Here is a 23890-nt window from a genome sequence, read left to right as displayed (position 1 = left end):
TTCTAGGGTTGAATACCAGGTCCTAAATGATTTCAGAAAGGAAAGAATAATGTAAGCAGAATTGGTAAGCAGAGTAACTTCAGACTTGCTCTACAGACACATTAGAAACTAGATGAGTATGTGGTAATACTTTTGAAATTATCAGGAAATAACTTCCTACCTGAAAACATACTACCAATCAAGACATTTGAAGACATACAGATTCTCCCCCAAAAACTGCGTCCTGGGCACTCTACTCAGGTCGCTAATGGGAGATGTGTTCTGTCAAAGTAAGAGACTAAACCAAGAAAGGGAAGCCAGGAGTTCCCACAGAGGAAAAGATGAAGGATGCTGAGGATGATGGACAAGCCAGTGCAATCAAACCTGGAAAGCCACTGCTTCAGCCAGACTGCTCAAGGTGAAAGGTATAGGAGACGTGTCTCCTAGAAGAAAATAGACCCTCCTCCCCTGTTACCTGATGTTTTTACTTTACTGAGAGGAGTTTTGCAGTTCAGAGAGTTTGATGAGGTGAATACGTTTTAGATGTATACAAAGCTAAGTGAAGTGAAAGTCACTCAGTCGTGTCTGACTCTTTGTGACCCCATGTACTATACAGTCCATGGAATTCTCCAGGCCAGAATACTGGAGTGGGTAGCCTTTCCCTTCTCCAGGGGATCTTCCCAACCCAGGGATTGAACCCAGGTCTCCCGCACTGCAGGCGGATTCTTTACCAGCGGCTAAACAAACAGCAAAAACCAAACCGAACCACTAATAACTCAGGGAGAAATGAACAATTATCCAAGAAAGAAAAAGTCATTGAGTCCTGCTCAGCACTCTTGGGAATAATGTTTACCTTGCCAGACTGCTGTAAACAGTGAATATTGACTTAACCAAATGTTACAGTAGAGCGGGATGCTGGGAGGATAGGGCACGTGTGACGTGTTTGATGTAAGGAGGTAAAGGATGGGGGGTGAGAACTAATCTTTCTTCCACAGGGAAAAGTGAATACGTAATAACTAAAATGGAACAATCAGGAACTAGCTATAAAACACACTTTTAGAAATGTGCTAATAGATATAAAAATATCATATGAAATATAAATATCAGAATAAAATCCTAAGTGAGTTGAAATTAGTTCCCCCTGAAGAGAGAATTGGGTGTGAGGAGGGGTAGGACAGGGGAGTCCTAGTTTTCATTTTTTTTTATAAAAGTAAAAATAGTAAAAATATAGATATAGTATTTATAACACCGAGGGACTCTTACAAGCAGTGTTTTGCATTTTGTTGAACAAACATTTTGCAGATAAGAAGAAACTTGCATGTTCTATGTACCAATCTTTGGCATGGTCTTAAATTTTGTGTTTTGGGGGGTCCTTTTTTTTTCCTCTAATTAACAAAATATGAATCGAAGCAAAAGTTAGGTAACATTTTTGCCTCAAAAATGTACTGACTGTATTTTGATACTGTGTTTACTTATGTAGATTCTAAAGCTATCGTTTAAACTTCAGAGGGTAAACAGTCTTCTCTCTTGCCTTCATCCCAAAGTAGAGTCAAGTTTGACTTCACTTAAGAAATCAGCATTCTTCAGTGACCTGATGCTCCTAAAATGGATTGGCTAGTCAGCAGCACAATAAGATCTATAATAGATACAAATTTGTACTAACATGTGTAATAGATATAAATTGCCCCTCCTCCTCTTTCTTTTGAAAATAATTAGATTCCATAGAAAAGTAATAAAACGCCCACATACTTGTCACCTAGATTCACCAGTTCTTAACACTGTGCTGGATTTGCCTCCTTCCTTTGTATACCCGTTGACTTTTTTTTGGAGGGTGAAGGGGAGTCGAACTATTTTAAATTAAATTGGAGATATCATACTTTGATACAGCACCCAGTATATCTTCCAAGAACAAGGACATCCTTCTACAAAACCAAAATACCATTATTTGCCATGCAGAGAATAGTATTATCTAATGTATAATCAATATTCAGATTTCCCTAAAATCCTCATAATTGACTTCTGCAGTTTTGGGGGATCCAAAATCTAGTCAGTGATCATGCATTGCATTTAGTCATATTTCCTTGAAGTCCTCCATGTACTAGAAACTTCTCTGCCTTTTCAATCATGACTTTGACAGTTATGAAGAGACCAGGGGAGTTGTTTTGTAGAATGTCCTGTACATATGGATTCATCTTTTTGCTCCCTCAGTATAAGATTCTGATTTACAATTTGAGAAGAACATGCCTAAAAGCTTCTTTATCCATCTGCTTTTTTTGCGGGTTCAAAATTTTAGACCTTCTTGTTCTTGGTTGTAGGTTTTTGTTTTGTTTTTCCTGCTAATTTGTGGTTAGGTATAGAGTGTGAAGAATTACCCCTTACCTGGAGAATAGTGAAACTCCTTAGACTGCAGAAAATATCACTGTAATCTCTGTGAGAGGTAATCTGTTCCTCTGGAAACAGGCATAATATTTTTTTTTTAAACATTCTTGGCAGAGATTACTGGATGACTTAATATATTGTAATCAAGGGCAAATTTTCTGCTCTTTAATTAAGTTCTGCTACAGGACACAGTCCAGGGAGCCACTTCTGGAAAGCACTTGGCCAGTTCTTCTCTCATCCCAGAGCTGACCACTTGCTTTTGGAATCCCAGCCCCAAGCGTGCGTTCTGTTTGCAGTGTTTGGGCCCTCCCGTGCCAGCATGCTCAGATGCTTAGGTTATGTATATTTTATGTTAAGTGAGTACAACGCAGGGAAATGGCATGCCTCAGATGCCAGAAGAGCTGTGCAAGCCTCCTGCTGAGAGCACACTTCCCGTTTGTCTTTGCGGTGGGAGAGAGACCTGGTTTCACGGTAGCCTTTAGGCAGAGCTGCTGGGGATGTGCAGGAAGTGCTGTTGCAGGCTTTGTCCGGGGGGGAAATCTGAGCCATTTCTCTGGGGACAGCTGTATTTCAGAGTCTGGACAGGTTGCTGTTGAGTTTTGCTCGGGCTACCAGGGTAAGTGTTTTCATGTTGATTTGTTTATACTTCTGCGTTTCTTCCTCCTAAGTCATCAAGGCTTTTTGTGGAAGCACCACAGGACTTGGTATGCATTAGCTAAAGTGGAATTCAGGGGTTTCATTCTAATATGTTTCTAATCCAGCTTTTTTTTCCCCTTCCCTCTGCAGATTTTGTGGAAGTATAATACTTTGTCATTATGAGATGTCGTCTCTCGGTACCTCCTTTGTGCAAATTAAATTTGATGACTTGCAGTTTTTTGAAAACTGCGGTGGAGGGAGTTTTGGGAGTGTCTATCGAGCCAAATGGATATCACAGGACAAGGAGGTGGCTGTAAAGAAGCTACTCAAGATAGAGAAAGAGGTAAGGTCTTTTCCTGCTATCAGAAGTGGTCGTGATAGCATTTATGTAAGCTTTTCAACCTAGAGTCAGAGGTCACAGGCTGCCAGGGACCTAGCAGAGCCTTCGGGGCTGATCCATGAGGCTGTTTCCCAAATTTCCATTCTGGGAGCCCCATAAATAGCAATCGGTGCCATGTGTGCTGTAGGGTTGAGTTTTACTAGGGGTCATCTGAACTGAGAGGATTTCTTTCCATGGCGTGCAAGACCGAATGTTCTCTGATCTCTTGTCCTGGGGAGGTGAGCGCTCAGGTCTTCCCAGACTTTAGGCTTTGCCCTGGGTCAGCCAAAAGGGGTCAGTAAAGAGAAGTGTATAAAGTTTTCATCCCCTTTCCACTTTTCTGGTGAATTTGTGGTCCCCAGGACTTGTCTTTTTGAAAAAGAAAAAGCATTATTTCTCTACTGAAATAGAAGCAATACCAGCTTCTTGGATTTCACCTCTACTTGAAGTGCAGAGTGAGGGACTTTGTTTAATAAAAGTGCTACACAGAGAGCTGCTCTACTTGTAAAATTGGAAAAAACATTTTGACTTTCAGAGTCTGGAATTGGTGCTGGTCCTAGTGGAGCTCAGAACTTGTACACAGGCCCTTCATCTTTCTTAGGAAAGTGACACAGCATTGTCCCCACGTTCAGTTTGGTACCCAAACCCCACAGTAAAGCTAGCTGCAGAGATGACTTGCAGGAGCTCAGGGTGTCAGTAACTTTAAATAGCTACCCGCTGGAGTTTGCTTTGGTCGGTTCTATTTATGCCGTGTTTTGGCTAATTATTGTTCTTCTCAGTATGTTTTTAAAGTGAACTTTTCCATAAATATCCTTTAATCTCCCTGAATGATTTCCTTTTTTTCATTAACTGCTGCCAGGGAACCACAGCAGTTGGTTCAGAAAGGAAACCGAAATGGCCAAAATAGAAAGCGCTTTGTGGTGTTCCCTCCAGCACTGCTTTGTGACTGTGTGACCAGCAGTGGTGTGCGTGATTTGTGAACCCAACCCAGAGGACTAAGATACCTCTGTAGGTTGTAGAAAGCATTAAGAAGTGACAGCTTTTAAAGCTAATGTGTGCTCCAAACCAAAAGGCTACTATGTAGAAAAAGGTTTCTCCCAGTCATGTGTTGATCAATTTTAAATAGTAGCCAAATGATAAAATTATTTCTTTTTTTGGAGTTGAACCTATCTTTTTTTTGTTTAATCTGGTGAACTCTTGAGCCCTTTATAGGCAGGCATTGTTGTACTCATTCTGTAGGTTGGGAAATAGAGCTTTGCAAAATATGTACAGCTGCCCCAGTAGGGGTGGATGAAATCCAGACTGGACCCCCTATTCTCTAGTTTTTAATTCTGAAACCTCTAGTTTTACCAGGTAAGAACAGATAATAAACTGGTTCCGTCAAATTTATATTCAAGAAGTATATAAGTATGCTAATATGTTTAAGCATCATACGACTTCAGTACAGTGAACGTGTTCTTACGTGACTGTTGGATATGAGAAAGACTTTGAGACGTGAAACAAATTTTAATAGGAAGACAGTAATTGCAGCCCTTTGACTCCACCGCCATCCATAGCCAGTACCATTTTTTACTGTCTGAGAGAGAACCAGGAACATGACACAGGGAAGCACAGGAGTGAAAGCAGGAACTGGAAACTGCCAGATCCTGCTCTTGTGTAGATATTTAACTCGAGTGCATATCATTCAGAATTGGAGCTGACTACAGTAAACCACAGGAGCACGCCTCATAAACTTCTAAGTAGGAAAAACAGAAACTCAGTTTCAGCTCTGGGGCTCGGTTTAGGCAGTGACTGTGAGTGATAAAGACGCACGCTAAGTTACTGCAAAGTGTCTCCACACTTTCTGACTTAATGTGTGTTCAAGATGTAAATAATTTTGACTAGGGGTTGGCAGTTATTGGAAAGGAAATATGCATTTCTTATGTAAATGTTTGTTATACTTTATGAACTATGTGTTGGCTTGGTGGCTAGATGTTTTCTCAGTGATAAGATAAAGGTTATATGCTCTGGATTTTTTCTAATTTATAGATTCAGTCCTGTGTCACTTAGTCATTTTTGCGAATGAATCTTAGAAACAATGGAACATTTAATAATATATTTGTAGCTCACTCATGGAACTCTTTAAGAATGACCTAATGTCTGGTTAAATATATATATGTTTTATGAAAGGTAGAAAAAGTTTATATATAACTCTTTAATTCTGCTTACGTGGGCACATAGAGGGACTTTTATTTGTAGACCTCTAGCGATTCATGGGGTCGCAAAGAGTCAGACACGACTGAGCGACTGAACTGAACTGAGTTCAGTGAGTATATATTACTTTTCTGATTTAGAAAACAAAGAAAAATGGCATTTACTTAAAATTTTGGTAGTTCTTTACAACTTAGTTTTTTAAAATATTCATCCATTTGTTTTGTTTTTTAGATTCTACCTGTAAGTGATAGCAATGTAACTCATTTCACTAAGCTCTAGATCCATCCATGTTGCTGCAGATGGAAAAATTTCATTCTTTTCTATGACTGAGTAGTGTTCCATTGTACATATAATATATACCACATCTTCTTTATCTATCCATCTGTTGGTGGGCACTTAGGTTGCTTCCATATCTTGTAAAACTTCATTGTTAAAAAAACCTTTACACCTAGTGAAAACCTACAAGGAGGTACCATGAGCTGTAGCATATCATTCCCCTAGAATCACAGCTAATTAACACTGGCAACATTTGCTTTCTCTCTATATATTATTGATTTATATATTTTTATATATATATATATATATATATATTGATTCTCTCTATATATTATTGGTTATATATTTTCTAGTGAACATAAGGGTAAATTGCAGATGCTATGTACCTTTATCTCTAAATACTTTAGCTTCTCTGAAGAACACAACTATAATGCAACTATTGGAAATTTAACATTGATTCAGTAGTACCAATTATACAAGTCTATTTTCAGATTTTTCCTATTGTCCCAATAATGGCTTTTTATGGCATTTTTTTTCCCTAATCCAGAATCACGTACTGCATTTAGTGATATATCTATTTAGTCTGTTTTAATCTGCAACAATTTCTCTGCCTTTCTTTGTTTTTTAAACCTTGACATTTTTGAAGTGTGCTGGGAAGTTTTTGTAGAATATCCATCATTTGGGGTTAATCTGATTTCCTTTCCCTCTCACCTAGTTTAAGGTTATGTAGTTTTGGTAGGAATGCTATATAACAACACAAGTCCTTGGCTTATCTTAATGGAAGACCTATTATGTCAGTTTGTCCCATTATTGGTGACATTAATTATGAATCTTTGACTAAGAGAGGCTCACCCAATTTATCCCCAGTAAAAATACCTGTTTTCTCTTCATAATTAATAATTAAGATATTGATAGATACTTTGAGGTTATGTAAATACCTTCCCTCAACAAATATTACCCAATGTCTTTAGCATCCATTGGTGACTCTTGTTTGAATCAAATATTATTATGACAGTTACAGTGTAGAAAGCAAAAGGTTCTAGCATAAATGAGAGCCTTTCTTCCTTCCTTTCTTCAGTTGTTTATTGATTCATTTCTTTATTTATTGTTTATTGATCCATTTTTTTATTGTCTCATTGTAGACTTAAGGATTCTTTTTCGAATTTGGAATGTTACAGTTCACTACTGTTGTTATTCACTTTCATGCTTAAATTGTTCCCGATTTAGCAAGTAAGAGTCCCTTCAGTTTGGCTCCTATGTCCTTTTGCTGTGTCTCCATCATTGGCATGAAAAGACGCTCCAGGCTCAGTTAGTTCCATTCCTGGAGTCAGCCATTTCTTCAGGAAGCCCTGATTCATGGTACCTGATGTGGGAGTATGATACTCAGAAACCTAGATTTGGCTAACAGGTTTGCTTTTGTAGACTGTTTAAAAAGGAGCCTTTGTCCTTTTGGGAGAACAAATGGTCATAGATAACTTTTATTTATGGAAGCATTTAATTACAATTTAAATATCATATATCTGGATAGTTATGAGCTGTGATACACTCCTATTAGAAATGTAAATTGATATATGTTTTGGGGAAAAGTTTAGCAAATATATAAAAAATCTTAAAATGTTTCCTTCCTTTGAGCCAGAAATTTTACTTTGAGGAATTTACCCTGAGGAAATAATTTGAGATATGCAGGAAGAAGGGTCTAATAAGTTGCTTATCTCAAATAAATAAGAATTGGAAATAATTCAAGTGTCCCACAACAAATTATCTTTTAAATTATGCTACATTCTTACCTTTCCTCCCCCCAAAATGTGAAAGGTGATGATTGTGTCAATTAACATGATCATGGGAATCATATCACACTGTATAGTACCTACGTATATTGAAATCATCATGTTGTATGCTTTAAATATATTACAGTTCTACTTGTCAATTATACATAAATGAATATGAAGAAAATTATGCTACATTCGTATAATGGAATTCCATTGCATTTGGAAGACTACTTAAAAAGCTAGGAAAATACTCATATTGCTAAGTGGTAAAAACAAGTTACAAAATAACATGTACTATCATCCAGGTGTCTTCTTGTTGTCTGTGTGGTATTTTTATTATACTTTCCTTTGTTTTTCATATTTTTCTATGCTGATTTCATATTTCTTTTCCCCCCAACATTTTATTATGAAAATTTACAAATGTAAAGAAAAGTTGAAAGGGTGAAATTGAACATCTATATGTCTACCCTGTAGGATCTGTTATTAGCATAAACTCTTGCTTTATCATATGTGTGTCTGTGTATTCTTCCATCCATCAGTCCATTTTGATGCAGTTCAAGATGAGTTGCAGGTGTCAATAGTTTGCTTTTAAATATTTTAGTGTGTGTATTATTACCAGAGTTATTATGTGTTTGCAGGCTTGTTATCTTTTGAGATAAAATTTGCATGAAGTGAAACACACATATCACTATGTTTTGACAAATGTAAGCACAGTGTAACCCATATATTTACAGAAAAAAAAACACCTCAAGAAAAGTCATAGTTCTGACAACCTTTGTCACTTTCTAAGGATGTTCAAGTGAATTCAGTTTTTTATAAGCCACTTTAGTAGGTCACAACTCACAAATTTTCCAGTCTCCGTATGTGCTTTTCAAATGTTTAATGTTCACTTCTCCTTGCTTTCTCATAGCAGTGTATAGGATTTTCAGTGGTAATTTAGTTTGTTTTTATTAGTTGCAGATTTACTTATAGAGTGCTACTTATTTTTGTCTAAGTTTTCAATAGGAAAAAATGGTTTGATCTTAAGCTTATATGCCAAACGTAAGAAAAGAAGTCATTATTGTATCTTTTTGGTAAATTCCCAATGAGCTGAGATCAAACCAAACTGCTTAGGCAGAAATTGAAGCAAGGAGTGGAGAAGGCAGAGGAAGACACCATGGATCCCAGTGTCCTCTTTCCAACCCCCGACCCAGAGGAGAGCAGCCTCTGCACTAGTGGTTCATCATCTTCACAGTGTGAACCAGACACGTCTGTACTTGGCACTTTTTTCCTGTCTGAGAGATGGAAGCCTGCAAGCATTTGTAATCTATTGATATTTAACCAAAGTAGGAAACCAGATTTAAGTATGAGATTTGAAGGAAACATTCTTCCCCAAAAGAATAAAAAGGAAGCAGAATCCTCAAAAGCTGAAATATGAGACCCTTTATTCAATTGCCTTCCTTTTATAAAACCCCACTTCCTTTATTAAAAAATTTTTTTCCTACCAAATTTAACTCTTCTGTGTGCATGCGTGCTCGCTAAGTCACTTGAGTCGTGTCCAACTCTTTGCAACTTCATGGACAGTAGCCTGCCAGTATTCTCTGACCATGGGATTATCTCCACAAGAATACTGGAGTAGTTTGCTATTTCCTCCTCCAGGGGATCTTCCCAACTCAGAGATGGAACCTGCTTCTCCTGTATTGGCAGGCAGATTCTTTACCACTGAGCCACCTGGGAAGCCCCTTTACTGTTGTAGAAATATTGAAAGCCAGATAGAAGATTCAAAACTTTCCCACAGTGTAAATATTTATAGGTAGAGAGAAAAGATAAAAATATCAAAACTGGTCATAGGAACAGGAACTCTCAGTAACTTTTTATATAAAGGGGGAAATACTGGTGTGAGATAGAAAATGCAGTAGAAATTGAAACAGAACTCAGAAGGAACTTTAGTAAAAATAAGAGCTTTGATTATATAGATTTTATCAACATGACAGCATTTAGTGATTCATAGATGTCTAGCTAATGTTGTTGCCATCTTATTAACTCTCGAGAGACCCTTTTTCCTCTTCTTTGCTGTTCTGTAGATGACTTTTGGGGCTTCCCTCATAGCTCAGTCAGTAAAGAATCTGCCTGCAATGCAGGAGACTCGGGTTCGATTCCTGGGTCAGGAAGACCCCCTGGAGAAGGAAATGGCAACCCACTCCAGTATTCTTGCCTGGAGAATCCCATGGATGGAGGAGCCTGGGGGGCTACAGTCCATGGTGTCGCAAAGAGTCGGACACGACTGAGTGACTTTCATTTCATTCATTTCAGCTGACATTTTAGTGAATGAATTATTTGCATTCACTTAATTGTAGGAATGCTGTTTTACTATTTTCCCCATCCCTGAGCACGATAAAGAATAACAACACTATTTACTTTCTTTGTAAATCCTCTCAGCATGTCAATGTATCGGTGGGACCAATACAAACAAAAATTAAACATCTTGGATACTTGATAAACTGCCATTGAGTTATGTATCGTTTCTGTGATAATTTGTCCAAAATGGTGTTCAAGAATTGCCACTTGGTATTTTTAAACATCAATTGGGTGGACTTAAGGATGCCAGAGTTACCATTTTAAGTTGCTGTTTTCAGATGCCCCAGTTCTTAGTGCCTTACTTATCTGTTACAGTATCTTCACATAACTAGTCTCTTCCTTTTCACTCAGAAGTCCCTTCATGAGTTATTATTTAAGATAACCCCACGCAGGATTTTTCTGTCTCCAATCAGAATTTACCCATTCTGCGGTCTATTCTTTTAGGTCAGTGGTTCTCAAAGTGTGGCCCCTGGACCAGTAGCATCAAGCATCACTTGGAAATTTGTTACAAATGCAAATTCTTGGACCGCACTCCACACCTACCTAGTCACGGGGACCTGGGGCCTGGCAATCTGGGCTCTAATAGGCTTCCCATGTGTTTCTGATGCCACTGGAACTTTAGGCTGTACCTAGCCAATCATGCCAGGTGCAGGCCATCCGTATGTTAACTCCAGTTTGCGATTTTAGGCACCTTGTGCAACTCGTGGTGGAGGGATTGTTGCTGTTGGAGGCTTTTGAGACCCTTAATTCATGCTCAGGTTAACCTCCTGTGCACAGGCCCTGCTCGGCAATGTCATTGGACATAATGAACTCAAGGCAGTCCTAGGAACATCAAACAGATGGGAACCTCAGGCAAACACCTTCAGACTCCAAACCATTTCCACTTGGGTCCTCATCTGACCTTCCAGCGTTGCCTTTAATTTTCTGACCTGAAACCACCTCTACCCCACCATCCACCTGTTCTGTCCTACTTTTCCATTTCTGTAACCTCATCTGCATTCTTTCCCTCACCTCTAATACCTTTGTCTTCTCTGCCTGAGCAGGTCCTACTCATTCTTCAGCTTTCATTTCTTCCTTCTCTGTGAAACATTCTCAGGTCCTACAATCATAGTTTTTCTGTTTTGAATTTATACCAATTAACGCTCATGTGCTAATCCAACATGTAAATAAAACTGCCTTGTGACTCTAGAATACTGTAAGGGACTGTCACTTGACTCTTCACATGAACATGTCTTCTCATCTGAAAAGTGGGGCTAAGACCGTACCTCCATCCCGGGGTTGTCGAGAGAATTAGTTGACTTAATGTATCTAGAAGAGTGCCTGACACCAAGGAAGACTTGGGTGACTGTTCACTGCCTGTTGTAGCTTTACAACCGTGCTGTAAAGTCAGAATAGCAGACATGTGTCATGCTTTGTAAAAACTTCAACTTGTTGGTTCCTAGAACTTCTGTTGAGAAAGGGTCAGAGGCCAAATTTACACTCTGCAGGAAAGAGCCATGCCAAGGTTTAGCATGGGTGCGGAACGGCAAGAGTGTATATGCTGTGTATTCAGCATCTCTGGTGGGAACTCTCTGCAGGCAAGAAAAGCCATTGCCTTAGTCACTGGTGCTGTCACCATCCTGCTCGTCATCGCTGTACCAAGTACAGCTACCACTGTGAGTGGTGACTTGGTTAGGGGCTTTCCATCACTCCCTCTTCCTCTTCACAGTCGCGTTACAAGATTATAACCTCCATTTGGAAGATCAGAAATCAAGACAGTCTTGGCTGATATTAACCTGGCTAATATAAACAGCACCCTTCTTGCTGGTCTCACAGCACCTGGCACTGTGCCTTGCTCAGAGTCAAGTATCTGTTCCTTGGTACTTGGGATCAAATCATATCACTGTAGACATCCCTCTTGTTCATCCTGTATGGATATGTCTACATTTTCTTCCTTTACTCCTTGAGCTGTGGAGAAGATAGAGCACATCTGTTTTCCCTGTATCAACTGTACCACTCTCATTTAGCTACATAGTAACAGTACTCTTAGCTATTACTTTGTCTTTATAAATGCCTTTGCTTTGGTACCTTTTTTAGACTGGTATGCATGCCATTTTCTCTTAGGGAATTTTAAACATTTCACTGTGCCATGCTTTGATTTTGTACTACATACCTAAATCACTTTGAATTAAAAGAATAAGCAATTTTAAATGATGGAATAATGAATCACTTTATTTGATCATTATGCAGTCACCCCTCCAGAGGTATATATAAAAAACTATCTATCACTCAGCTGTTTCTATGAGATGTTTCTGTTACTGGGAGCTTATAAGACATCCCAAAGTGAACTGCTATAAAGAGAAACAGAAAATTGGATACATGTTGAACAAATATGTAAATTAAATGAGTAAGCATGGTACTACTGGTATGTCAGAACCTAACACAAACCTTTCGGAGAGGTAAACTTATAGTGAGGAAAACTACAAGGATGGCTTCTCCTGGGACCAAGAGGACTTTAGAAATTTACCTGAATTACAAATGACTTTTTACTATGTGATGTGAAATGCAGTTACATTAAGACAAACATCACTCTATGATGTTTCAGATCATTGATTTGATATAAAAGTCTTTTCTTTTTGCAATCAAAAGCCCCCATTCTTCTTATTTTTGCTTCTCAGTCATTTAAATTTTTAAAAATTCTTTCAGAATTTTGTCAGATTACGTATTTACTTGCCCACGGAGGTTATTTTTGATTTGCCATATGTAACATTGTTACAACAGTTATTTCGGCTTTTCATTAAAGTTATTATTGATCTCAGTATACTAGGCAATAAACATTTCAGTTAATAACTTTTCTCTAGCCGTGTTCTAAGTATTGAACTGAAATCAAGCCAATGAATGCGTTCCAGTAAAGCTGTTATATCCTAACTGGTGCTATACAAACCTTGGCCTTTGCTGCTAGAAGAAAAATAGTATGAAGAACAAATTTAATTTTTGAGAAACACAAAGCCTAATATAGAGAGAACATTTTAAAAACTGAAAAATTGGAGGAGATTTTAAAACTATCTGAAATATTCACAAGTGAATATTCACAAATATTCACAAAACTATCTGAAATAGTTGTGAATATTTCAGATAGCTTTTAAATCGATATGATTGGATCTCAGTCTTCAGAATAGAATTGTGTCACTTGGGTATTAGATGCCTAGAATTTTCTTCTCTGCTTTCTAGTGAAGGCGAGAAGTCACTCACATGAAAGTCCCTAAGATAGAAGTCATCGTATCAATTTTTTTTCACTCATGCTTGATTCCTGCTCCTGGTTAGGACAACCAGTTTCTGTTTGATTGCTGCCACTGATGACGTGTGTGATGCAGGCTTTTCAATTTTGGAACAGTTTAATTCTTAGAATTAAGAATGAATTCTTAGAAAGTTCTTTATAGTGTAACTTCCAGCCATACATAGTGGTCTCTTTCTCTGGGGCCATACAGAACAAATCTTACTCTCTTCCTCTCATGTGTCTGCTTCTTGAGCACACGATCTGTATTTGATTGATTTTTTTTTTTTTTAATCTCTGCATTGTACCCAGCCCACCATAAATAATTAAGAAATGCTTAGGGAATAAAGAAAGAAACCTTGTGATCACATCTCAGCTTTCTCTTCTTTTGCAAGATTTTCGGAAAAGTTTTGCTCTTCCTGAATCTACAGTAAAGAACAGCCTGCATCTCTAGTCTACTTCATTCTTCGCCTCTTCTTCTCCATGTTTGGCTGATTTTTTGAGTTCTTAATAAATTAGTTTGTCTTTGAATGAAAGGTTCTGCTCTATGGCAGTTAGGCAGGATTTTCCTGACCATGGTTCTTATCTGGTTTGTTGTTTTTAACATGTTTCCAAGAAAGGAATCCAAGATGCTTTTTCTTAGCTGTGTTAATATCAGATGTTCATGGTTCGTGACCTGAGGAAAATTAAGGTGTCCTAAATGAAATGAGACCATCGGAATCTTAATGACTTGACAATATGACTCCTGTCCCTGATACTATTCTTCAGGAAAATAGCGCTTGGTAAAATTAGGTACATTGCAACAGTTACACTGATAAGGATGGAAATGTCTACTGAGTGTTCTTGTAGGCTCTGCTCAAGAAGGGGACCACACAGCCGGTCTGCTTTGGAAGACAGATTATATTAAGCAATTAATGAATAAAATCAGTTTAACTCGCTATGTTTTTAAAACGTGTAGAACAGTGCTTCCTTTAGTGGAGAACAATTGCTTTTGTTATTCTAACTATAGTTGTAGAGTCTGTCTTAAGATGTATGTGCGTGCTTAGTCGCTTCATTGTGCCCAACTGTTTGTGACCCCGTGGACTGTAGCCCACCAGTCTCTTCTGTCTATCGGATTCTCCAGGGAAGAATGCTGGAGTGGGTTGCCATGCCCTCCTCCAGGGGATCTTCCTGACCCAGGGATCGAACCTGTCTGTGTGTCTTTCGTCTCCCGCCTTGGCAGGCAGGTTCTTTACCACTAGCACCACCTGAGAAGCCCCAACTAAAGAGTATGTTAAAACACTATAAAGACCTTTACCCTTCTTAAACACAGGCTGAACTTAGTGACTTACTTCCAAAGACTAGAGTATAGAGAAAGAAAAATTGGTAATGGACAAATCTTGCAAACATCACCTTAACCCCGTGATCAGGGTTAATAGCACTAGTGTGAGTCGCATGGTAACCTGTCTCCAAAAAGATACGATGAGAAAACCACTTCATCTCTCTGGTCCTCTTCCCTTCAAACCCATAACCCCAGTCTAGTCATGAGGAAAATCAGATAAACCCAAATTGATGGACAATCTATAAAGTACCTGGCCATTACCCTTCAGCATTATTAAGATCTTGAGAAACAAAGACCGAGAAACTGTCACAGTCCAAAGGAGACTGAGGCATGATGACCAAACATAATGTTATATCCTGAAATGGATTCTAGAACAGGAAAGAAAAAAGACATCAGTGTAAAAAATGGTGAAATCCAGGTGAAGTCTGGAGTTTAGTTAATAGTAACATACCAGTAATGGTTTCTTAGTTCTCATTAATGTTCCCTGGTCATGCAGCATGTTGAAATTAGGGGAGACAGGGTGAGAAGAATGATCTGCCTTATCTTCTTAACTTTCCTATAAATCTAAAATTGTTCCAAAGTAAAAAAATTATATCTAAAAAGTAAAGAAAAACATAGAGCAGAGTAAGGGGAATCAGGAGCGCCAGCAGGGCGCTTATGTTGCCAGTTTATAGGGGCTGCTCTGGGTAGGCCTACTTGGGAAGGTGGTCTTTGAGTAAACGCTTGAAGTAAGAAAGGGAGCCATATACTTACATGGAAATAAAATAGTCCAGGCGTAGGGAACATGCAGATGCCAGGTGGGAGCGTGCCGGGTAGTTGGGTAATAGCAGGGAGGCCGTGCTGCCTGGAGTGGAGTAAGTAAGAGGAAGAAACAGGAAATGGGGCCGGAGAGGTAAAAAGGCCAAACAAGATAGGGCCTGTAGGCAATTGTAAGAGCTTCTGATTCCAGTTAGGAGGAATTGGTGAGCAACCAGTGCTTTGGAGTACAGAAGTGAAATGACTAATATTTTGATATGGCCACTCTGAATACTTTGTTGAGTTAAGACTATATGGGGCAGAGGCAGGGACAGAAAGACCAGTTGGGGTTATAACCCAGACAAAGAGATGTTTGTGGCTGTTTTGGGCCCAGGGAGGTTGCATTGGAAGCAGAAAGAAGTTGCATTTGACGGATATTTTAGAGGTAGTTCTAGCCAGATTTGCTCACTCATTGGACATGCTATGTGAAAGCAGAGTCAAGAAGTCTCACAGGTTTTGCACCGAGGTGATGGAAAGATTTATTTGCCATCTTGGGAGATGGGCAAGATCATGGGTGGAGCAGGTTTGTGAGTGCAGATAAAGAGTTCCTTTTTGACACTGGCAGTGAACTAGGGAAGGAATTTACCGTCTAAACAATACCATATACAATGCAATAAAAATATGAAACAGTTGGAAATAACCCAAATGTCCATTGACAGGTGAATGGGTAAACAAAATATGGTGTATAATTAATTGAAATTACACTCCTCATTCCTTTAAAAGGAGTGTGATTCTGATACATGCTACAACATGGATGAATCGTGTGAAATAAGCCAAACACAAAAGGACAAATGTTGTGTGATTTTTACTTACATGAGATGCTTAAACTAGGCAGACTCAGAAAGTAGAGTAGTGCTTACCTTTAATAGCAGCTGTGGAGAATGGGGAAGTCTTTAATTGATACAGAGTTTCTATTCAGGATGATAAATTCTGGAGATTGATTAATGGTGATGATTGCACAACAGTGTGACTGCACTTAATGCATTGTACACTTAAAATGATTAAAATAGTAAGTTTTATATATGTACCCCAACTAAAATATAAAGTTTTTATAAAAAAATAAATGAAATGCTAAAATACATTTAACAAAAGAATTGTGCAGTGTCTTTATGCTGAAAACTATATAACATTGCTGAGAGGAATGAGAGAAGATGTAATAAATGGAGAGATATGCTATGTTTATAGGTTAGAATATATGTTATCAAGATGTCAGTTCTCCTGAAATTGATTTGTATATTCAGTACAATCCCAATCATAACACCAGCCAGCTTTTTGTAGAAATTGATAAGCAGATGGTAAAACATATATGGAAATGTGAAGGGCCTGGAAGAGCCAGAACAATTTTGGAAAAGAGGACAATGTTAGAGGACTTATACTACTTCTTTATATCAGTACCTACTATAAGGCTACACTTATCCACATTATATGGTATCAAGATGTATGGATGGATCATCAAGGCAGAACAGAGAGTCTAGACATAGACCCATACATATTTGGTCAGTAGCTTTTTGACAGCGGTCCCGCGGCAATTCAGATGAGGATGAGAAGATGAAAGGATCATATTTTCAACAGATGGTGCTGTTGAACAGTTAGTGTCTATATGCCAAAAATTTGAGAACAACTGAACTGGAGAAATATTGTTGGTTACTGAGCAGCGATAAGGGTGTGTGTTTTCTGCAGCCATATTCAGCTCTACAGGTTCAGGAGTGGAGTAGATAAAGCATGGAATTTATTCAGGGCTGCAGTTTTCCTGAGTACAGTGAAGCAAAAAACGAATAGAGGAGTTGAGGATGGATCTAAGGGAAGGATTCTATGAATTGTCTTGGAATTTAAGTGAGGGGAAGAGGGGAAGGAAGACCTCTGGGAAGGGCATGCGTGCTAAGTCGCTTCAGTCATATCTGACTCTTTGCAACCCTATGGACTGCAGCCCACCAGGCTCCTCTGTCCACAGGATTTTCCAGGCAAGAGTACTGGTGTGGGTTGCCATGCCCTCCTCCAGGGGATCTTCCCGACCCAGGGATTGAACCCACGTCTCTTATGTCTCCTGCATTGGGAGGTGGGTCCTTTACCACTAGTGCCACCTAGGAAGCCCCTCTGGGAAGGGAGTGGCATGAAAAGGCCAGGAGATTGTTGGAGTCCAGGTACTGGAAGGAAGGAGAGGGAAATCTAAGAGTGGGATGGGTGGATATCGGATTACAGAGGATGAAGTTACTGGTCATGCAGGGTCTAGGGTGTGACCAAAGGAATGCACCACTGAGGTGTGATGAAGGATTAGATTGTTGCAGCTGAGTTCAAGGACTTGAGAGGACAAGTGTCCGAGACTCGTTTATGTGCACGTAAGCATTCCTACCCTATGAGACAGGAATTGTAATTGGAGAAAATGGCAGTGAGCTGGGAGCTGAAATCATCAGGCAATGAAGGGCCGCTGTCTGGAGTTAGTGTATGCTGACAACTGTAAAGGATAGTGGATGATGCTATCTAATGACAGATTCAGCTTTTAGAGATGGGAGGGAGCGCTGTCTGGAAGCAGTCATGAGGAGCTGGGAGGACGCCTTGCTCCCCTCCTGCCCCAAGGAACAAATGCTGAAAGAGACAGTAGCTACCATGGGGAGGGGTGCAGAAGACAGCCAGCTCCCGTCAGAAGGTGAGAGAGAGTTTAGGGAAGCTTCAACTTTCCATGGAAGTCTGAGACGACATCACCTGCTGGAGGGCAGTTTAGGAGACTGCCAAAAGTCTTTAAATGAAATGCCGTTTGATCTATCTCTTTTAAGAATTTGTTCTAAGGAAATGGTTGGAAAAGGGCACACGCATATGTGTTAAGGGCTTCGAATGCCATTTGATCCATCACTTTTACGAGTTTGTTCTAAGGAAATGATTGGGAAAGGGCACATGTGTGTGTTAAGGGCTTTGGTAAAGAATTGGCCTGCGATGCAAGAGACCACCTGCAGTGCAGGAGACCGGAGTTAGACCCCTAGGTCGGGAAGATCCCCTGGAGAAGAAAATGGCAACCACTCCAGTATTCTTGCCTGGAGAATTCCATGGATAGAGGAGCCTGGTGAGCTTCAGTCCAAAGGGCAAGAGTCAGACATGACTTAGCAGCTAAACTATGACCATATGTGTTAAGAGTTGTATATGGCCACAAAAAATGGGAAACAGTGAGCATATGCTACTTGTATAATCAGAAAAAAAAAAACAAACAGAACTAATAGCATGGAGACAGGGAAAACATCTCTGTGATTTGTAAGATTTGTACATGTGGGTGATTCACCCGTTTAGTTTTAGATCACGCGGAGTACCTTGAAAGTATACTCATACGCTTTTGATGTTTTCCGCTTCAGCTCCCCTAGAGTATCACTGATGGCACACGGACGGTTGTTTTTTTCCCTATGCTGCATGGTTTGTGGGATCTTAGTTCCCAGTGTTGTCCTGTGCTGTGCTCAGTTGCCCAGTTGTGTCCAACTCTTTATGACCCCATGAACTGTAACCTGCCAAGCTTCCCTGTCCATAGGATTGGTCAGGCAAGAATTCTAGAGCAGGTTGCCATTCCCTTCTCCAGGGGATCTTCCCGAGCCAGGGATTGAACCTGTGTATCTTGCTTCTCCTGCAGTGGCAGGTGGGTTCTTTAACATTGTGCCACCTGGGAAGCCCCCTTAGTTCCCAGACCAGGGATCAAACTAGGCCCTTGGCAGTGAAACCACAGAGTCTTAATCCCTGGACTGCCAGGGAGTTCCCAATGGTCCCCAGTTTTAATCTTTCTGTTTATATTAACTTTTTTCCCTTGATTTCTTTGCTGTCATGAAGTTCTGCATACACGTGGTATAAAGTAAACATGAATTCTACTTAGGAGTCTCTCCAGCTCTTAGTTGATAGACAAAGAAACACTGCAGACATTTTAAGTTAAATGCACATTTATCTGGACTTGCCATCTTAATCTTTTAGTATTCTTTAGGAAGACAAATAGAACATGTGGTTACTAACCAATAGAGCTTTAGAATTTTTCCTTTGTTTCTAGCTTGCTCCAGAGTTGGTAATTATAAGGGGAAGAAATCTGTATGAGTTCTGTAGGTGAAAGCGTGTAAAGAACACAGAACCAGAACTTGGGTGGCATCTGAAATGTGTCTTTTCCTTTATTATGGTGGATTTTTTTTTTTAAATCTTTTTGTTTTAGCAAATGCATAAAGGTTCTGGAATGTTTACCCACAGCCATTTGTCAGAATGAGTGAGGACGAAATTTTCCTTTTTAAGAACTGTATATAAACAGAGAAAAACATTTCACACCTGTTTATCTTAGCAGGGCCTGCAAGGAAGGGAGGCTGATTCTCCATTAACTCTTCCATTCAGAGAAGAGTTTAGAAAAGAGACAGACTCTCCTGTGACCCTGTCAGCTTCAGATAAGAGCCCTCAGAGCCAGACGTGTGGGGAGGGTGCCGCCCTTGGTGTCTACAGACAAAAACCTGTCCTCCATTTCTCTTTTCAGGCCCATCCGTACGTTCTTTCAACTCACCTAGGGATAGTCTGTGTTCATAAGATGCTTCTATGGTACATTTTCAGAAGCACACTTTAGAGTTTTTTTCCTTAATGAAAACTACCTTTCAGTTTTAGTCGTTTGATCCGGCAAATCTCTCTCTTATCCTCTTGTATTAGGAAATCTAGTCGAGGAGACAGGTGAGGTGGGGTGTGATGTGATGTATTTGTCTCCTCTAAAGGAATGTTTGGTAATCTGCTTCCTTTTAAGATATTAATTTGATTCAGTAATAAGTAAGGCATGAGAAGGGAAATTAATAACCTTTTAACTTTAAAAAGAAACAAAGTCCTTTTTTTATACAACGTATAAATCAAAGAAGGTGGTGTCCTCTCTGACTGAATCGGTCTCTAAGCCATGTAAGAAAATCAGCCTGCTTTTGCTTTTTTCAGCCCTGTCACTGACTCACTCTCCATACAACCTGCTTAAGCCACTTCCATCTCGCACACAGCCCTGTCTTCCTTGATTTCAGTGCCTGCCTCACTTACTGTTTTCTGACCTGACCTCGCCCATCAACCCTCTGAGTGAATTTGGCATCCACTTTAAGGACCCCTGAGCCAGCTGCAGACTTCTGTCACGACCACGTACATGACTTGTAGCTCCACTTCCTTCAGCCACTTATGGGTAAAACCTCATAGCTTAGAACTTCTCTACCTTCAAAACAGCAAGCCTGAGTTTCGCTTCTCTGCCTGTAATTTACTTAACCCAGTCTTCCAGCTGCTCTGCTTTTCTTCATCCTTATCACGCATCTAGCCTTTATTCTCCAAACGCAGCACTCCATTCTGGATTCATTTGCCTCCTGGCCTGCAGGTTTCCCACTGCATTTATTTCAGTGTTCACCTCTTTGTTCTCATCTCCTTGACCTATTCCTCAAAGACAATGGCTTTGTGCATCTGTGCATCACCTTGCTCTGTGCTCACTATTTCCTTAATGGGCAAATGATATTAACATATGTATTCGCAGGTTTAGTTTTAATAATTTGACTGTGTCAAAAATTAAACCTTCCATCAGAAGACAAATGTTTACAACACTGAGGAACCCAAGTAATGAGAATTGCAAGGAAGGCCTGTAGTTTTAAATCAGGGCTGCAAACTGCAGCGTCTGCAGATGGTAATCTAATTTAAAGGAGTGAAGTGAGCCAGGCATCACACAGTAGGAAGTGGAGGGAGCTGGGGAGGTGGAGACGGTGGCTTCACTGTGTACAGCTGTGTGCTAGTCCATCAAGGTTATTTATTAAACGTGTTACCAACTGGTAGTTCATGGCTGTTTCTGTGCTGCAGATATTCTGTGTTTGATACACAGAGTACTTTAATTTTAAAAAGTTTATTGTCAACATTTAAAACTTAGATGATTTTATGTGAAAATCCAGATTTGTAGCTTCCTTGAAAAAGAAGCAAGCGGAGTCCCTGTTGTTGAGTCGTGACACTGATGACTTCCTTGATGATGGCAAGGCTCATATGGGAGTGCTAATTCTAGAAGATTTAGTAAAGATCAGTATTATAATTTTATAATTATGTCTCATTCACTAAGGTGCAATTTTCAATAGTATTTAACAATGCAATCAATAAAGAAAAGAATTGGTCTTCTAAAAAATTTATCTGTGAAGTGTATCTTGAAGGACTAAGAAATGTTAAGCTGAATCTCTTAAGAATGCAAAGAGTTCCTGTTATGGAGAAGGGATGTGTTCTCATAAATTTTTAAACTTCCTCATTTATTTTTTTCCTAATAAACCAAGAACTCTGTTCTTGGAATGGACTTTTAACACAAAAATGGAAAGCACCGATACAGAAACGCAAAATGTAGGAACTTCCCTGGTGGTCCAGCAACTAAGACTCTGCGCTCCTAGTGAAGGGGGCTTAGATTCAATCCCTGGTCAGGAATCTAGATTCCACATCCTGCAACTAAAGATCCCACATACCCCAAAGAAGTGTCTGAAGTTTCCACATCCTGCAGCTGAGACCAGGTGCAGCCAAATAAATAAGTAAAAATAAATACTTTTTTTAAGAACCACAAAATGTAAAAGACATGCGCTAAAATGTATGTTTAAGCAAGAAGTAGCTTTGCAAAGTGGATTAGGCAATGGAACCCCACTCCAGTGTTCTTGCCTGGAGAATCCCAGGGACGGGGGAGCCTGGTGGGCTGCTGTCGCACAGAGTTGGACACAACTAAACCGACAAAGAAATAGAGGAAAACAACAGAATGGGAAAGACTAGAGATCTCTTTAAGAAAATTAGAGATACCAAGGGAACATTTCATGCAAAGATGGGCACAATAAAGGACAGAAATGCTATGGACCTAACAGAAGCAGAAGATATGGAGAAGGCAATGGCACCCCACTCCAGTACTCCTGCCTGGAAAATCCCATGGACGGAGGAGCCTGGTAGGCTGCAGTCCATGAGGTCGATAAGAGTCGGACATGACCGCACGACTTCACTTTCACTTTTCACTTTCATGCATTGGAGAAGGAAATGGCAACCCACTCCAGTGTTCTTGCCTGGAGAATCACAGGGACGGGTGGGCTGCCGTCTCTGGGGTCGCACAGAGTCAGATATTAAGAAGAGATGGCAAGAATACACAGAAAAACTGTACAAAAAAGATCTTCACAACCCAGATAATCACAATGGTGTGATCACTGACCTAGAGCCAGACAGCCTGGAATGTGAAGTCAAGTGGGCCTTAGAAAGCATCACTACGAACAAAGCTAGTGGAGGTGATAGAATTCCAGTTGAGCTATTTCAAATCCTGAAAGATGATGCTATGAAAGTGCTGCACTCAATATGCCAGCAAATTTGGAAAACTCAGCAGTGGCCACAGGACTGGAAAAGGTCAGTTTTCATTCCAATCCCAAAGAAAGGCAATGCCAAAGAATGCTCAAACTACCGTACAATTGCACTCATCTCACACGCTAGTAAAGTAATGCTCAAAATTCTCCAAGCCAGGCTTCAGCAATATGTGAACTGTGAACTTCCTGATGTTCAAGCTGGTTTTAGAAAAGGCAGAGGAACCAGAGATCAAATTGCCAACATTAAGAAGATGTTGGATCTTGGAAAAAGCAAGAGAGTTCCAGAAAAGCATCTATTTCTGCTTTATTGACTATGCCAAAGCCTTTGACTGGATCACAATAAACTGTGGAAAATTCTGAAAGAGATGGGAATACCAGCCCACCTGACCTGCCTCTTGAGAAATTTGTATTCAGGTCAGGAAGCAACAGTTAGAACTGGACATGGAACAACAGACTGGTTCCAAATAGGAAAAGGAGTACGTCAAGGCTGTATATTGTCACCCTGCTTATTTAACTTCTATGCAGAGTACATCATGAGAAACGCTGGGCTGGAAGAAGCACAAGCTGGAATCAAGATTGCCGGGAGAAACATCAATAACCTCAGATATGCAGATGACACCACCCTTATGGCAGAAAGTGAAGAGGCACTAAAAAGCCTCTTGATGAAAGTGAAAGTGGAGAGTGAAAAAGTTGGCTTAAAGCTCAACATTCAGAAAACGAAGATCATGGCATCCGGTCCCATCACTTCATGGGAAATAGATGGGAAAACAGTGGAAACAGTGTCAGACTTTATTTTTTTGGGCTCCAAAATCACTGCAGATGGTGATTGCAGCCATGAAATTAAAAGACGCTTACTCCTTGGAAGGAAAGTTTTGACTAACCTAGATAGCATATTGAAAAGCAGAGACATTACTTTGCCAACAAAGGTCTGTCTAGTCAAGGCTATGGTTTTTCCTGTGGTCATGTACGGATGTGAGAGTTGGACTGTGAAGAAGGCTGAGCGCCGAAGAATTAATGCCTTTGAACTGTGGTGTTGGAGAAGACTCTTGAGAGTCCCTTGGACTGCAAGGAGATCCAACCAGTCCATTCTGAAGGAGATCAGTCTTGGGTGTTCTTTGGAAGGAATGATGCTAAAGCTGAAACTCCAGTACTTTGGCCACCTCATGCGAAGAGTTGACTCATTGGAAAAGACTCTGATGCTGGGAGGGATTGGGGGCAAGAGGAGAAGGGGACGACAGAGGATGAGATGACTGGATGGCATCACTGACT

The 23890-nt window shown here is 39.9% G+C and overlaps 1 protein-coding gene across 4 annotated transcripts in view; it reads left to right on the top strand.

The window, feature by feature from the left end:
* The window catches only part of MAP3K20 (mitogen-activated protein kinase kinase kinase 20), a 166783-nt gene that overhangs the window by 10083 nt on the left and 132810 nt on the right, over positions 1–23890 (top strand). For 3 of the 4 annotated variants that reach the window (XM_010801894.4, XM_005202331.5, XM_005202332.5), the window contains exon 2: positions 3145–3337. In XM_010801894.4, the coding sequence (XP_010800196.1) occupies positions 3179–3337 (159 nt within the window). In that variant the 5' untranslated portion in view covers positions 3145–3178. Of the gene's footprint in view, positions 1–2827; positions 2975–3144; positions 3338–23890 lie in introns of those variants that run through there. The other variant, NM_001205493.1, reaches the window with a different exon arrangement.

This window comes from Bos taurus, chromosome 2 (genome assembly GCF_002263795.3).
Source record: "Bos taurus isolate L1 Dominette 01449 registration number 42190680 breed Hereford chromosome 2, ARS-UCD2.0, whole genome shotgun sequence".
NCBI lineage: Eukaryota > Metazoa > Chordata > Mammalia > Artiodactyla > Bovidae > Bos > Bos taurus.
This window is presented reverse-complemented; position numbering and strand designations above follow the sequence as displayed.